Source organism: Ranitomeya imitator, chromosome 3 (assembly GCF_032444005.1).
Source record: "Ranitomeya imitator isolate aRanImi1 chromosome 3, aRanImi1.pri, whole genome shotgun sequence".
NCBI classification, from domain to species: Eukaryota; Metazoa; Chordata; class Amphibia; order Anura; family Dendrobatidae; genus Ranitomeya; species Ranitomeya imitator.
The window spans coordinates 827,994,157-828,011,475 of record NC_091284.1 but is presented as its reverse complement, the minus strand read 5'-3'; the positions used below and the strand labels follow the sequence as shown (position 1 = coordinate 828,011,475).

The 17,319-nt window shown below is 51.2% G+C and overlaps 2 protein-coding genes across 2 annotated transcripts; both read left to right on the top strand.

Moving 5' to 3' along the window:
• Positions 1–7,159: 7,159 nt before the first annotated feature.
• LOC138671809 (short transient receptor potential channel 2-like) lies at positions 7,160–8,771 on the top strand. The gene is made up of 4 exons (XM_069759945.1): positions 7,160–7,348; positions 7,575–7,671; positions 8,134–8,252; positions 8,590–8,771. Exons 1-4 carry the CDS (start codon positions 7,204–7,206, stop codon positions 8,769–8,771), a joined length of 543 nt encoding a protein of 180 aa, XP_069616046.1. The 5' UTR covers positions 7,160–7,203.
• Positions 8,772–15,511: 6,740 nt separating this feature from the next.
• On the top strand, positions 15,512–17,090 carry LOC138671808 (short transient receptor potential channel 2-like). Its single transcript, XM_069759944.1, has 4 exons — positions 15,512–15,667; positions 15,894–15,990; positions 16,453–16,571; positions 16,909–17,090. The coding sequence occupies exons 1-4, from the start codon at positions 15,523–15,525 to the stop codon at positions 17,088–17,090; spliced, it is 543 nt and encodes a 180-aa protein (XP_069616045.1). The 5' UTR covers positions 15,512–15,522.
• The last annotated feature ends 229 nt before the right edge of the window (positions 17,091–17,319 follow it).

The following is a 17,319-nucleotide window of genomic DNA, read 5'->3' as shown; positions in this document are numbered from 1 at the left end:
ACCCCTCAAAGAAGGAACATGAGACCCCTAATCGCCGACTGAAAATGGAGGAGGCCCGAAGAAGGTAGGACGTCTTCAGAGACCCCTGCTAGGGCTCTAACACCCCCAATGTGACGAGCTCCTAAAGGGGGTCTCCACCCACAGCGCGTCACCTCGCCGGCCCCCCGTACTGTCCGGGTGTTCCCACATCAGTCATAGGACGTAATTCATGGCTTCCCCCATAGCTCCGTTCTGATGGGGAATCTCAGGATCTTTGGGGGTCCGGGCGATTAGGGGCTGATTACAATATGGAGAGAACTTGACACCTTTGTGTTGAAAGACCCCTTGTAGGAGGATCCGGCACCTTGCTGCCCCCGTCCCTCGCCTTCTGATGCTGCAGAGCTCCAGGGGTTATACTGCGATGTGCCCGCCTCCGGGGGTCCTCACTGCTGACCGCAGACACATTGCAGCACGAGGCGGGGGGCTGCTCTGCTCACAGGGAGCCGTGTGACCGTTACTAACAAGCTGATAATGTCTCTTTTATCAGGAAGAGAGCGCAGACTCGTACCAGCGAGAGACACCGGACACCAAGGAGAGAGCCTGACAGTCCAAGCACCACGCAGCGTTCCCCCGGGACCGACACCAACACCTGTCTGATCTGTGCAGGTGAGAACAGGGGGCACATGTCCATTATATGGTTATTACAGGCCACGTCTCCCCCCGCTCAGCTCCTGCTCCACGCTGCCTCCTGTACGGGGGCACATGTCCATTATATGGTTATTACAGGCCACGTCTCCCCCTCTATACACATCAGTGCGGATTATACGTCTGATGACACATTATATGTTCTCAGAACACTTTCCCCCCGCTCAGCTCCTGCTCCACGCTGCCTCCTGTACGGGGGGCACATGTCCATTATATGGTTATTACAGGTCACTTCTCCCCCTCTATACACATCAGTGCGGATTATACGTCTGATGACACATTATATGTTCTCAGAACACTTTCCCCCCGCTCAGCTCCTGCTCCACGCTGCCTCCTGTGGTGAATCATCGGTATCGCACTGCGTCGTCCTCTCCTCTTCTGACGATGACTGGGATGACGCCCTGCAGCTGTCGGCCGCTCCGCACCGGCCCGAGTCCTGGGTTCAGTGCCCGCTGTGTGGTTTCCCACACATTTAATTTAATTTAATTAATGGAAATAAATCTTTCCTCCCTTGTTACCCATCATTCTATTCTATAATAACGCCACGTTTAGCGACCGCTCTACTCAGTATTGTAAGTACAAAATAAGACTCCCATAAAGTATCGCATGTGTAGTGACCAGGGGGCAGTCCTGTGATGCAGTGGCCACGGGTCAGTCCTGTGATGCACTGGCATGTGTAGTGACCACGGGTTAGTCCTTTGATGCAGTGGCCATGGGTCAGTCCTGTGATGCACTGGCACGTGTAGTGACCACGGGGCAGTCCTGTGATGCAGTGGCATGTGTAGTGACCACACGCGATGAAGGGTGCCTGTTATCTGCAGTTTTAGGTACAGGACTTATTTCATGAACTCCAGGGAGGCTGCAGTAATGGAAAAGGACAATGAAGTTTATATGAATAGGGGCCAGGGCTGACTTATGACTTGTGCAGTTTCTGTAGGTGGAAGGCAACGTGTGACATGGAAGGAAATATTGTATTTGTCGGACTATAAGACACACACCTAGGTTTTAGAGGAGTAAATAAGAAAAAAAATTGAAGCAAAAAATGTGGTCAATTCTGTACTTATAATCCCCTATCCTGGCAGGCATGGCCCCCATCAGAAAAACATAAACCATCCTACTGCCGCTCCCCCACCTCCCCACAACGGCCAGAGCAAGTACATCCGGACTATAAGACGCACCCCCCCATTTTCCACCACTTTTTTGGAGGAAAAAACTGCTTCTTCTAGTCTGAAAATTACGGTACATCAGCATTGATCTTGAAGAAACAGTTGTAGTTGCCCAACTATCTGAGAACAGACATTCTATAGTGAAAAAGATTGTGGCAAACATTCAAGTGCATTGACGAATGTTCCCATGAGCGATTGTCCCATCAAATTGGTCCAAAGGTTAGACTACATAATGCTCAGAAAAATAAAACCACAAGACCTACAGCTCAGAGTCTAAAGGCCTACAGAGGACTAGTGACTGAGGAATTTCCTGCATCCAGGGATAATGTCTTGAACTTTTTTTCTTTTTCTTTAAAGATGTGTGGATGATAAAAATAATGGAAACGCTGTGTAATAGCTTCAAGGTGGGTTTTTAATCCCAGGCCAGCACCAGCCCACCACAGGGTCGCTCACTTTAGGGGGGACTGTGCTTTAAACAGACACAACACGGGAGTCGCCTCTGTTGGACAAACCCTCCACCGTAAGATGGGGATTGAAGAATAAACATTAAACTCTATCCAGTCCCCTTTTCTGGTTTTAGTCATAACAGAAGGTGAAACCAGAAAGGCTTTGTATGTCCGGAGCGAGCTGGAGGCTCGACTTAGTACGTTGTGCCTTACATAGATGACCTGTATTGTAGAACATGACCACAACTGAATCGCTGCTGACAGGTTCTCATCCTTTTCTTCAAATTCCAAGACTCCTTGGAGGACGTTGAGTTTTCTCTCCCAAGGCGTCACGGTGGGCCTTGGCATGGGCACATCAGTGTACATTACGAGTGACCCGTTTCAGAGCGCTACTGGCTCAGAGAGACAGATCCGGAGATACAATGTCTGCGCTCAACTAATCCTTCGATACACGTTGTTCCTGTGAGACAATGTTCTGATGTCTTTATTCCATGTACATTGTTGGCCTTTTCTACTGATTCATCTGGAAGCTTTGCGCACACCCTATGTCCTGACACCTTGGGGCCCTTTTTGGTTCCTATAGTCTTGGTCTCGCACTGGCTACCATACCAGTGTTACTCATCCTGGCTCAGATGCCAGGCTTTGGTTCCTACGATGTTTTCCCTTTATGCAAGTCTGCTCCAGGTTGCAATGGTACCTCAGACAGCATCACCCAAGGCCTTTTTAAGGCGGACTCGGACAGCTATGTGTTATCGGAGTATCTGGAAAGCATCGCATTCAGCTACACGTCTACTCCTGGACTTTGCACCATCGTCCTCTTCACTCCGCTGTCTAATTGTCTGTTCAGCAAACTTCTGCCTTCCATTCACTTCACTTTCTGCCTTCCTTTCTCAGACCTGTGAAACGTGCTGCAAACACCTGATAATAAACTCTTTGTGCTGTTCCCACGACCAATCTGCTGCAACAGTGTAAGGCCTGTCCCACACGTCCAGATAATTCCGGTACCGGAAAAATCGGTACCGCAGTTATCTGTGTCCGTGTGCTTACCTGGCACATCATTGTGGCACACGTGCGTCAGCCGTGTGCCGACTGGGTACCACACACACCGTGCAGGAGACAGCGCTAGAGTTAAGCGCTGTCCCCTGCTTTGGGTGCTGAATCCAGAATTCATTCCTTCCCAGCAGCATTCGCTGGAGAGAAGGAATGAAAAATCATTTTTTTTTTTTTTGTGTGTTTAAAATAAATTTGCCGGTAATCTGCCCCCTCCCACCCCCTGTGCGCCCCTCCACCCCCCCCCGCTGGCATTAAAATACTTACCCAGCTCCCTCGGCGCTTACATCCTCTCAGCGTCGCTGCTTGTCCTGTATGAGCGGTCACGTGGTGCCGCTTATTACAGTGATGAATATGCGGCTCCATCTCTGTTGGAGGTGGAGCCGCATATTCATCACTGTAATGTGCGGCACCACGTGACCGCTCATACAGGAAGAGCTGCGACGCTGAGAGGATGGAAGCGCCGAGGGAGCCGGGTAAGTATTTTAATGCCAGCGAGCGGGCGGGCGCACAGGGGGAGGGAGGGGGGAGATTACCAGGAACTTTATTTTAAACACACAAAAAAAACAATGATTTTTCATTCCTTCTCTCCAGCGAACGCTGCTGGAGAGAAGATATGAATGGCCGCTTCAGCACCACAAGCAGGGGACAGCGCTTAACTCTAGCGCTGTCTCCTGCACGGCACACGGACTGCACACGGACAGCATCCGTGTGCGGTACGTGTTTTACATGGACCCATTGACTTTAATGGGTCCGTGTGACCCGTGGGCTCCCACGAACACTGACATGTCTCCGTGTTTTCCAAACGGACACACGGTCCGTGAAAACACGCTGACATGTGCAGAGACACATTGATTTTAATGTGTCTACATGAGTCAGTGTCTCCAGTATGTGAGGAAACTGTCACCTCACGTACCGGAGCCACTGACGTGTGAAACCAGCCTAATCTTGTCTCCACGCACGCCGCCAATTTTGCCTTTCTAGCAATCAACCATTTGTCTTCTGATACACAACTCGGCCATTAACCATCTGTTTGCTGCAAGTCCTGGATTGACTGTATATAATTTCCAGTGTTTATCCGCATTCCTGACTGTATTTTCTGTTGCTTCTTGTTTTGCTTGTCTGCCTTTTTGTCCATACTCTGCGGTCCTGGCCCTTGCTGATACACGTTCTGTTCTGTCACTCTGACCTACAGCTTACTGATTCCAGCTCTCCAGAAACAGTGGTAGATAAGAAAAAGGGGAATGAGAAAGAGAAACGTGAAAAGGCCTATTTATTTTGTAAGCTACACACAATATTGAATCTCAGTAGGAAAGAAAAGACCAGAAGGTCAGTACGGTGGCGCAGTGGTTAGCACAGCAGCCTTGCAGCGCTGGAGTCCTGGGTTCTAATCCCACCAAGGACAACATCTGCAAAGAGTTTGTATGTTCTCTCCGTGTTTGCGTGGGTTTCCTCCCACATTCCAAAGACATACTGATAGGGAATTAAGATTGTGAGCCCCATTGAGGACAGCGATAATAATGTCTGTAAAGCGCTGCGGAATATGTTAGCGCTATATAAAAATAAAGATTATTATTATTATAAGGTGAAGCTCTGAGACAGGAACGAGTGAAACTTCATCCTCAGATTCTAGTCAAAACAGTCAGTGAATAAAATCTTTTGGTTTTTCAGACGGTCAACGATTTCTATCAAGATTCTAAGACCTTATTTTCAGTAATCTGTTTCCCAGACATCGACCTGATATAAGAAATAGGACTGGTGGCACTGATGTGGCTAGTAAGCCCATTGTTTAAGCACATAATTATTTTTGGATCTTTCATTGATAACAACTCTATAGTATAATGCACCCCCTAATATAATGCACCCCCATAGGCAGCCTCTATAGCATAATGCACCCACCATAGGCAGCCTCTATAGCATAATGCACCCGCCATAGTCAGCCTCTATAGCGTAATGCACCCCCCATAGGCAGCCTCTATTGTTATGATCTGGTGATTAAGGAGCGACATGTGACTAGCTCTGAGCAGGTGGTAGCTATACTGACCTCAGTCCCTAAGCTCAACACAACACTAGAAGTAGCCGTGGAATGCTCCTAACTCTGCCTAGGCATCTCGTCACAGCCTAAGAGCTAACTACCCCTAAAGACAGAAGCAGGAAAACTATCTTGCCTCAGAGAAAATCCCCAAAGGACAGACAGCCCCCCACATGTAATGACTGTGAGCAGGGGCAGATTATCAGAGGGTCAATATGGGCGGTAGCCCAGGGCCCAGTGGTGTGGGGGGGGGCGGCCCCCCTCCGTTGTGCTCTCGGCGGCGGCCCCACTCCGTTGTGCTCTCGGCGGCGGCCCCCCTCCGTTGTGCTCTCGGCGGCGGCCCCCCTCCGTTGTGCTCTTAGTGGCGGCCCCCTCCGTTGTGCTCTCGGCGGTGGCCCCCCTCCGTTGCGCTCTCGGCGGCGGCCCCCCTCTGTTGTGCTCTCGGTGGCAGCCCCCCTCCGTTGTGCTCTCGGTAGCGCTGCCGTTAGTCGAGCTCCAGACTGTCTGTTACCCATCACTACTCTCCTCTCCTTACAGGGCGGCCACTCCTGTCCGGTCTCTCCCCTACACTCCGGAGAGCAGCCCACCCTGGACGCTCAGGACCCCTTGGCCCGGTACGTACCCGCTGGGTGCATTGGGATCTCACGGTCTGTGGGTGCTGTCAGCAGCGTCCCTCCTGGTGCTCTGTCCCTCCGCCATTCTTTACACTGCAGATCTTCTGCAGGTTGTGCAGCCGGACACATTGATCCCAGGTTCGTTGCTTTGCTGGAGATGGCGGTTACTGCACTGTTGTGAATTCTGTTGGCAAGCTCCCTCCTGTGGTTATGAATGGTACTTCGGCTGGTTCTGTCCTTGGGCTTCCTCTGGTGGATGTGAGTGGGGCTGCGGCTTCTGAGGTTCCGTCCACAGGTGACGAGGTTAAGTCGTTAGGTGCTGCTCTATTTAACTCCACCTAGTGCTTTGCTCCTTGCCTCCAGTCAATGTTCCAGTATTGGTCTTGCTCTCTCCTGGATCGTTATTGTGGCCTGATTTCCCTGCATAAGCTAAGTTCTGCTTGTGTTTCTTTTGTTTGCTATTTTTTCTGTCCAGCTTGCTATTTTGGTTTGTTCTTGCTTGCTGGAAGCTCTGGGACGCAGAGGGAGCACCTCCGTACCGTTAGTCGGTGCGGAGGGTCTTTTTGCGCCCTCTGCATGGTCTTTTGTAGGATTTTGTGCTGACTGCAAAGCTATCTTTCCTATCCTCGGTCTATTCAGTAAGTCGGGCCTCACTTTGCTAAATCTATTTCATCTCTGTGTTTGTATTTTCATCTTTACTCACAGTCATTATATGTGGGGGGCTGCCTTTTCCTTTGGGGAATTTTCTCTGAGGCAAGGTAGGCTTATTCTTCTGTCTTCAGGGCTAGCTAGTTTCTTAGGCTGTGACGAGGCGCATAGGGAGCGTCAGGAGCGCTCCACAGCTATTTCTAGTGTGTGCGATAGGATTAGGGATTGCGGTCAGCAGAGTTCCCACGTCTCAGAGCTCGTCCCATGTTATTAGAAACTATCAGGTCATTTTGTGTGCTCTTAACCACCAGGTCATAACACTGCACCTTTGGTCTGAGCTCTGTCCCCTGTGCTTTACCCTGCAGCATTTCTTCATCACAGCAGTGAGACCCTGTGTATTTCTTCATGTGTGAGGACCCTGATTAATCTCAGCCCACCTGCGAGCTGTTATTTCTGGGGGTCCTGGGATTTGATCCTCTGCCCCCTCATGTCGTGTCTCTACCTCAAGGAGCCAGAAGGTGTGAGACAAGCTGCAGAGCGCGGCCTCCCCTCCCCCGGCCTCCATGAGCCGCTCCGCATGCATGCTCCTGCTGTCTGCAGCCAAGTCCCGAAAACGCTGCCCTCCAATTATTGCAGCTCCGAGCCCCCCCATCCCGCCATGTTTTGGGGACAGTGGCAGCCGGCAGGGGGACAGCCCGGTGTCCTCCGGTAAGTATCCGCCTGTGGAGGACTGACATCTGGGGGATCAGTGGGACCCCCACAACTCCTGTCTGGCACATTAGATCAGAAGGGAACGACCCCTTTAAATTCAGATATTTTTGCAAACTTCTGTTTCCCCGGTGCGGTGGCCCCATCACAGCTCCCGGCTTTTATAAGGGGGTCTGCCCGATCATTTACGTTACCATAACCCTCCATTTTCTGGCTTCTCCCGCAGGATCTTGTCCTGAGACCCCCATGACGAGACTCCACCCCTCAAAGAAGGAACATGAGACCCCTAATCGCCGACTGAAAATGGAGGAGGCCCGAAGAAGGTAGGACGTCTTCAGAGACCCCTGCTAGGGCTCTAACACCCCCAATGTGACGAGCTCCTAAAGGGGGTCTCCACCCACAGCGCGTCACCTCCCCGGCCCCCCGTACTGTCCGGGTGTTCCCACATCAGTCATAGGACGTAATTCATGGCTTCCCCCATAGCTCCGTTCTGATGGGGAATCTCAGGATCTTTGGGGGTCCGGGCGATTAGGGGCTGATTACAATATGGAGAGAACTTGACACCTTTGTGTTGAAAGACCCCTTGTAGGAGGATCCGGCACATTGCTGCCCCCGTCCCTTGCCTTCTGATGCTGCAGAGCTCCAGGGGTTATACTGCGATGTGCCCGCCTCCGGGGGTCCTCACTGCTGACCGCAGACACATTGCAGCACGAGGCGGGGGGCTGCTCTGCTCACAGGGAGCCGTGTGACCGTTACTAACAAGCTGATAATGTCTCTTTTATCAGGAAGAGAGCGCAGACTCGTACCAGCGAGAGACACCGGACACTAAGGAGAGAGCCTGACAGTCCGAGCACCACGCAGCGTTCCCCCGGGACCGACACCAACACCTGTCTGATCTGTGCAGGTGAGAACAGGGGGCACATGTCCATTATATGGTTATTACAGGCCACGTCTCCCCCCGCTCAGCTCCTGCTCCACGCTGCCTCCTGTACGGGGGCACATGTCCATTATATGGTTATTACAGGCCACGTCTCCCCCTCTATACACATCAGTGCGGATTATACGTCTGATGACACATTATATGTTCTCAGAACACTTTCCCCCCGCTCAGCTCCTGCTCCACGCTGCCTCCTGTACGGGGGGCACATGTCCATTATATGGTTATTACAGGTCACTTCTCCCCCTCTATACACATCAGTGCGGATTATACTTCTGATGACACATTATATATCTGTTCCCAGGACACTTTCCCCCCGCTCAGCTCCTGCTCCACGCTGCCTCCTGTGGTGAATCATCGGTATCGCACTGCGTCGTCCTCTCCTCTTCTGACGATGACTGGGATGACGCCCTGCAGCTGTCGGCCGCTCCGCACCGGCCCGAGTCCTGGGTTCAGTGCCCGCTGTGTGGTTTCCCACACATTTAATTTAATTTAATTAATGGAAATAAATCTTTCCTCCCTTGTTACCCATCATTCTATTCTATAATAACGCCACGTTTAGCGACCGCTCTACTCAGTATTGTAAGTACAAAATAAGACTCCCATAAAGTATCGCATGTGTAGTGACCAGGGGGCAGTCCTGTGATGCAGTGGCCACGGGTCAGTCCTGTGATGCACTGGCATGTGTAGTGACCACGGGGCAGTCCTGTGATGCAGTGGCCATGGGTTAGTCCTGTGATGCACTGGAATGTGTAGTGACCACGGGGCAGTCCTGTGATGCAGTGGCCACGGGTCAGTCCTGTGATGCACTGGCATGTGTAGTGACCACGGGGCAGTCCTGTGATGCAGTGGCCACGGGTCAGTCCTGTGATGCACTGGCATGTGTAGTGACCACGGGTTAGTCCTTTGATGCAGTGGCCATGGGTCAGTCCTGTGATGCACTGGCACGTGTAGTGACCACGGGGCAGTCCTGTGATGCAGTGGCATGTGTAGTGACCACACACGATGAAGGGTGCCTGTTATCTGCAGTTTTAGGTACAGGACTTATTTCATGAACTCCAGGGAGGCTGCAGTAATGGAAAAGGACAATGAAGTTTATATGAATAGGGGCCAGGGCTGACTTATGACTTGTGCAGTTTCTGTAGGTGGAAGGCAACGTGTGACATGGAAGGAAATATTGTATTTGTCGGACCATAAGACACACACCTAGGTTTTAGAGGAGTAAATAAGAAAAAAAATTGAAGCAAAAAATATGGTCAATTCTGTACTTATAATCCCCTATCCTAGTAGGCATGGCCCCCATCAGAAAAACATAAACCATCCTACTTGCCTTCCTCCTTTCCTTTGCAGCGTCCTGTGCCAGCTGCTGATTTATGCTTGTAAGCAGTGCATGGCAGTGACGTCATGTGCTGCTTACAAGTCGAGGACAACTACCGGAATACTCACTGCTCTCCACGCCGGGGCTATGGGAGTGTGGAGCAGTGAATATTAATTTCTCTTTAATAGCGAGCACAGTGTCAGCCGCAGCCGCCGACTTCCTGCAGCTGCCGGTCTCGCGTGCGCCCACTACTAAAGGGAATGAATATTTACAGCATTGCACGCCTTTGGGAGTGGAGAGCAGTGAATATTCGTTGCCTTAAGTAGCGAGGACACATGAACATCAGGCAGCTGCAGGAAGATGGCTGCTGCTGCTAACAGCGTTTCCGCTGTTAAAGAAAAATTAATATTCACTGCTCTCCTCTCCCATCGACGTGGAATGCAGTGAATATTAATTTATCTTTAGCAGCGGGCACAGGAGTTGGCCACAGCCTCCTGTGACCCACTGCTCCACCGCTGCCGCACCCCCACCTCCCCACAACGGCCAGAGCAAGTACATCCGGACTATAAGACGCACCCCCCCATTTTCCACCACTTTTTTGGAGGAAAAAACTGCTTCTTCTAGTCTGAAAATTACGGTACATCAGCATTGATCTTGAAGAAACAGTTGTAGTTGCCCAACTATCTGAGAACAGACATTCTATAGTGAGAAAGATTGTGGCAAACATTCAAGTGCATTGACGAATGTTCCCATGAGCGATTGTCCCATCAAATTGGTCCAAAGGTTAGACTACATAATGCTCAGAAAAATAAAACCACAAGACCTACAGCTCAGAGTCTAAAGGCCTACAGAGGACTAGTGACTGAGGAATTTCCTGCATCCAGGGATAATGTCTTGAACTTTTTTTTTTTTTCTTTAAAGATGTGTGGATGATAAAAATAATGGAAACGCTGTGTAATAGCTTCAAGGTGGGTTTTTAATCCCAGGCCAGCACCAGCCCACCACAGGGTCGCTCACTTTAGGGGGGACTGTGCTTTAAACAGACACAACACGGGAGTCGCCTCTGTTGGACAAACCCTCCACCGTAAGATGGGGATTGAAGAATAAACATTAAACTCTATCCAGTCCCCTTTTCTGGTTTTAGTCATAACAGAAGGTGAAACCAGAAAGGCTTTGTATGTCCGGAGCGAGCTGGAGGCTCGACTTAGTACGTTGTGCCTTACATAGATGACCTGTATTGTAGAACATGACCACAACTGAATCGCTGCTGACAGGTTCTCATCCTTTTCTTCAAATTTCAAGACTCCTTGGAGGACGTTGAGTTTTCTCTCCCAAGGCGTCACGGTGGGCCTTGGCATGGGCACATCAGTGTACATTACGAGTGACCCGTTTCAGAGCGCTACTGGCTCAGAGAGACAGATCCGGAGATACAATGTCTGCGCTCAACTAATCCTTCGATACACGTTGTTCCTGTGAGACAATGTTCTGATGTCTTTATTCCATGTACATTGTTGGCCTTTTCTACTGATTCATCTGGAAGCTTTGCGCACACCCTATGTCCTGACACCTTGGGGCCCTTTTTGGTTCCTATAGTCTTGGTCTCGCACTGGCTACCATACCAGTGTTACTTATCCTGGCTCAGATGCCAGGCTTTGGTTCCTACGATGTTTTCCCTTTATGCAAGTCTGCTCCAGGTTGCAATGGTACCTCAGACAGCATCACCCAAGGCCTTTTTAAGGCGGACTCGGACAGCTATGTGTTATCGGAGTATCTGGAAAGCATCGCATTCAGCTACACGTCTACTCCTGGACTTTGCACCATCGTCCTCTTCACTCCGCTGTCTAATTGTCTGTTCAGCAAACTTCTGCCTTCCATTCACTTCACTTTCTGCCTTCCTTTCTCAGACCTGTGAAACGTGCTGCAAACACCTGATAATAAACTCTTTGTGCTGTTCCCACGACCAATCTGCTGCAACAGTGTAAGGCCTGTCCCACACGTCCAGATAATTCCGGTACCGGAAAAATCGGTACCGCAGTTATCCGTGTCCGTGTGCTTACCTGGCACATCATTGTGGCACACGTGCGTCAGCCGTGTGCCGACTGGGTACCACACACACCGTGCAGGAGACAGCGCTAGAGTTAAGCGCTGTCCCCTGCTTTGGGTGCTGAATCCAGAATTCATTCCTTCCCAGCAGCATTCGCTGGAGAGAAGGAATGAAAAATCATTGTTTTTTTTTTTGTGTGTTTAAAATAAATTTGCCGGTAATCTGCCCCCTCCCACCCCCTGTGCGCCCCTCCACCCCCCCCCCCGCTGGCATTAAAATACTTACCCAGCTCCCTCGGCGCTTACATCCTCTCAGCGTCGCTGCTTGTCCTGTATGAGCGGTCACGTGGTGCCGCTTATTACAGTGATGAATATGCGGCTCCATCTCTGTTGGAGGTGGAGCCGCATATTCATCACTGTAATGTGCGGCACCACGTGACCGCTCATACAGGAAGAGCTGCGACGCTGAGAGGATGGAAGCGCCGAGGGAGCCGGGTAAGTATTTTAATGCCAGCGAGCGGGCGGGCGCACAGGGGGACGGAGGGGGGAGATTACCAGGAACTTTATTTTAAACACACAAAAAAAACAATGATTTTTCATTCCTTCTCTCCAGCGAACGCTGCTGGAGAGAAGATATGAATGGCCGCTTCAGCACCACAAGCAGGGGACAGCGCTTAACTCTAGCGCTGTCTCCTGCACGGCACACGGACTGCACACGGACAGCATCCGTGTGCGGTACGTGTTTTACATGGACCCATTGACTTTAATGGGTCCGTGTGATCCGTGGGCTCCCACGAACACTGACATGTCTCCGTGTTTTCCAAACGGACACACGGTCCGTGAAAACACGCTGACATGTGCAGAGACACATTGATTTTAATGTGTCTACATGAGTCAGTGTCTCCAGTATGTGAGGAAACTGTCACCTCACGTACCGGAGCCACTGACGTGTGAAACCAGCCTAATCTTGTCTCCACGCACGCCGCCAATTTTGCCTTTCTAGCAATCAACCATTTGTCTTCTGATACACAACTCGGCCATTAACCATCTGTTTGCTGCAAGTCCTGGATTGACTGTATATAATTTCCAGTGTTTATCCGCATTCCTGACTGTATTTTCTGTTGCTTCTTGTTTTGCTTGTCTGCCTTTTTGTCCATACTCTGCGGTCCTGGCCCTTGCTGATACACGTTCTGTTCTGTCACTCTGACCTACAGCTTACTGATTCCAGCTCTCCAGAAACAGTGGTAGATAAGAAAAAGGGGAATGAGAAAGAGAAACGTGAAAAGGCCTATTTATTTTGTAAGCTACACACAATATTGAATCTCAGTAGGAAAGAAAAGACCAGAAGGTCAGTACGGTGGCGCAGTGGTTAGCACAGCAGCCTTGCAGCGCTGGAGTCCTGGGTTCTAATCCCACCAAGGACAACATCTGCAAAGAGTTTGTATGTTCTCTCCGTGTTTGCGTGGGTTTCCTCCCACATTCCAAAGACATACTGATAGGGAATTAAGATTGTGAGCCCCATTGAGGACAGCGATAATAATGTCTGTAAAGCGCTGCGGAATATGTTAGCGCTATATAAAAATAAAGATTATTATTATTATAAGGTGAAGCTCTGAGACAGGAACGAGTGAAACTTCATCCTCAGATTCTAGTCAAAACAGTCAGTGAATAAAATCTTTTGGTTTTTCAGACGGTCAACGATTTCTATCAAGATTCTAAGACCTTATTTTCAGTAATCTGTTTCCCAGACATCGACCTGATATAAGAAATAGGACTGGTGGCACTGATGTGGCTAGTAAGCCCATTGTTTAAGCACATAATTATTTTTGGATCTTTCATTGATAACAACTCTATAGTATAATGCACCCCCTAATATAATGCACCCCCATAGGCAGCCTCTATAGCATAATGCACCCACCATAGGCAGCCTCTATAGCATAATGCACCCGCCATAGTCAGCCTCTATAGCGTAATGCACCCCCCATAGGCAGCCTCTATTGTTATGATCTGGTGATTAAGGAGCGACATGTGACTAGCTCTGAGCAGGTGGTAGCTATACTGACCGCAGTCCCTAAGCTCAACACAACACTAGAAGTAGCCGTGGAATGCTCCTAACTCTGCCTAGGCATCTCGTCACAGCCTAAGAGCTAACTACCCCTAAAGACAGAAGCAGGAAAACTATCTTGCCTCAGAGAAAATCCCCAAAGGACAGACAGCCCCCCACATGTAATGACTGTGAGCAGGGGCAGATTATCAGAGGGTCAATATGGGCGGTAGCCCAGGGCCCAGTGGTGTGGGGGGGGGCGGCCCCCCTCCGTTGTGCTCTCGGCGGCGGCCCCACTCCGTTGTGCTCTCGGCGGCGGCCCCCCTCCGTTGTGCTCTCGGCGGCGGCCCCCCTCCGTTGTGCTCTTAGTGGCGGCCCCCTCCGTTGTGCTCTCGGCGGCGGCGGCCCTCCGTTGCGCTCTCGGCGGCGGCCCCCCTCCGTTGTGCTCTCGGTGGCAGCCCCCCTCCGTTGTGCTCTCGGTAGCGCTGCCGTTAGTCGAGCTCCAGACTGTCTGTTACCCATCACTACTCTCCTCTCCTTACAGGGCGGCCACTCCTGTCCGGTCTCTCCCCTACACTCCGGAGAGCAGCCCACCCTGGACGCTCAGGACCCCTTGGCCCGGTACGTACCCGCTGGGTGCATTGGGATCTCACGGTCTGTGGGTGCTGTCAGCAGCGTCCCTCCTGGTGCTCTGTCCCTCCGCCATTCTTTACACTGCAGCTCTTCTGCAGGTTGTGCAGCCGGACACATTGATCCCAGGTTCGTTGCTTTGCTGGAGATGGCGGTTACTGCACTGTTGTGAATTCTGTTGGCAAGCTCCCTCCTGTGGTTATGAATGGTACTTCGGCTGGTTCTGTCCTTGGGCTTCCTCTGGTGGATGTGAGTGGGGCTGCGGCTTCTGAGGTTCCGTCCACAGGTGACGAGGTTAAGTCGTTAGGTGCTGCTCTATTTAACTCCACCTAGTGCTTTGCTCCTTGCCTCCAGTCAATGTTCCAGTATTGGTCTTGCTCTCTCCTGGATCGTTATTGTGGCCTGATTTCCCTGCATAAGCTAAGTTCTGCTTGTGTTTCTTTTGTTTGCTATTTTTTCTGTCCAGCTTGCTATTTTGGTTTGTTCTTGCTTGCTGGAAGCTCTGGGACGCAGAGGGAGCACCTCCGTACCGTTAGTCGGTGCGGAGGGTCTTTTTGCGCCCTCTGCATGGTCTTTTGTAGGATTTTGTGCTGACTGCAAAGCTATCTTTCCTATCCTCGGTCTATTCAGTAAGTCGGGCCTCACTTTGCTAAATCTATTTCATCTCTGTGTTTGTATTTTCATCTTTACTCACAGTCATTATATGTGGGGGGCTGCCTTTTCCTTTGGGGAATTTTCTCTGAGGCAAGGTAGGCTTATTCTTCTGTCTTCAGGGCTAGCTAGTTTCTTAGGCTGTGACGAGGCGCATAGGGAGCGTCAGGAGCGCTCCACAGCTATTTCTAGTGTGTGCGATAGGATTAGGGATTGCGGTCAGCAGAGTTCCCACGTCTCAGAGCTCGTCCCATGTTATTAGAAACTATCAGGTCATTTTGTGTGCTCTTAACCACCAGGTCATAACACTGCACCTTTGGTCTGAGCTCTGTCCCCTGTGCTTTACCCTGCAGCATTTCTTCATCACAGCAGTGAGACCCTGTGTATTTCTTCATGTGTGAGGACCCTGATTAATCTCAGCCCACCTGCGAGCTGTTATTTCTGGGGGTCCTGGGATTTGATCCTCTGCCCCCTCATGTCGTGTCTCTACCTCAAGGAGCCAGAAGGTGTGAGACAAGCTGCAGAGTGCGGCCTCCCCTCCCCCGGCCTCCATGAGCCGCTCCGCATGCATGCTCCTGCTGTCTGCAGCCAAGTCCCGAAAACGCTGCCCTCCAATTATTGCAGCTCCGAGCCCCCCCATCCCGCCATGTTTTGGGGACAGTGGCAGCCGGCAGGGGGACAGCCCGGTGTCCTCCGGTAAGTATCCGCCTGTGGAGGACTGACATCTGGGGGATCAGTGGGACCCCCACAACTCCTGTCTGGCACATTAGATCAGAAGGGAACGACCCCTTTAAATTCAGATATTTTTGCAAACTTCTGTTTCCCCGGTGCGGTGGCCCCGTCACAGCTCCCGGCTTTTATACGGGGGTCTGCACGATCATTTACGTTACCATAACCCTCCATTTTCTGGCTTCTCCCGCAGGATCTTGTCCTGAGACCCCCATGACGAGACTCCACCCCTCAAAGAAGGAACATGAGACCCCTAATCGCCGACTGAAAATGGAGGAGGCCCGAAGAAGGTAGGACGTCTTCAGAGACCCCTGCTAGGGCTCTAACACCCCCAATGTGACGAGCTCCTAAAGGGGGTCTCCACCCACAGCGCGTCACCTCCCCGGCCCCCCGTACTGTCCGGGTGTTCCCACATCAGTCATAGGACGTAATTCATGGCTTCCCCCATAGCTCCGTTCTGATGGGGAATCTCAGGATCTTTGGGGGTCCGGGCGATTAGGGGCTGATTACAATATGGAGAGAACTTGACACCTTTGTGTTGAAAGACCCCTTGTAGGAGGATCCGGCACCTTGCTGCCCCCGTCCCTCGCCTTCTGATGCTGCAGAGCTCCAGGGGTTATACTGCGATGTGCCCGCCTCCGGGGGTCCTCACTGCTGACCGCAGACACATTGCAGCACGAGGCGGGGGGCTGCTCTGCTCACAGGGAGCCGTGTGACCGTTACTAACAAGCTGATAATGTCTCTTTTATCAGGAAGAGAGCGCAGACTCGTACCAGCGAGAGACACCGGACACCAAGGAGAGAGCCTGACAGTCCAAGCACCACGCAGCGTTCCCCCGGGACCGACACCAACACCTGTCTGATCTGTGCAGGTGAGAACAGGGGGCACATGTCCATTATATGGTTATTACAGGCCACGTCTCCCCCCGCTCAGCTCCTGCTCCACGCTGCCTCCTGTACGGGGGCACATGTCCATTATATGGTTATTACAGGCCACGTCTCCCCCTCTATACACATCAGTGCGGATTATACGTCTGATGACACATTATATGTTCTCAGAACACTTTCCCCCCGCTCAGCTCCTGCTCCACGCTGCCTCCTGTACGGGGGGCACATGTCCATTATATGGTTATTACAGGTCACTTCTCCCCCTCTATACACATCAGTGCGGATTATACTTCTGATGACACATTATATATCTGTTCCCAGGACACTTTCCCCCCGCTCAGCTCCTGCTCCACGCTGCCTCCTGTGGTGAATCATCGGTATCGCACTGCGTCGTCCTCTCCTCTTCTGACGATGACTGGGATGACGCCCTGCAGCTGTCGGCCGCTCCGCACCGGCCCGAGTCCTGGGTTCAGTGCCCGCTGTGTGGTTTCCCACACATTTAATTTAATTTAATTAATGGAAATAAATCTTTCCTCCCTTGTTACCCATCATTCTATTCTATAATAACGCCACGTTTAGCGACCGCTCTACTCAGTATTGTAAGTACAAAATAAGACTCCCATAAAGTATCGCATGTGTAGTGACCAGGGGGCAGTCCTGTGATGCAGTGGCCACGGGTCAGTCCTGTGATGCACTGGCATGTGTAGTGACCACGGGGCAGTCCTGTGATGC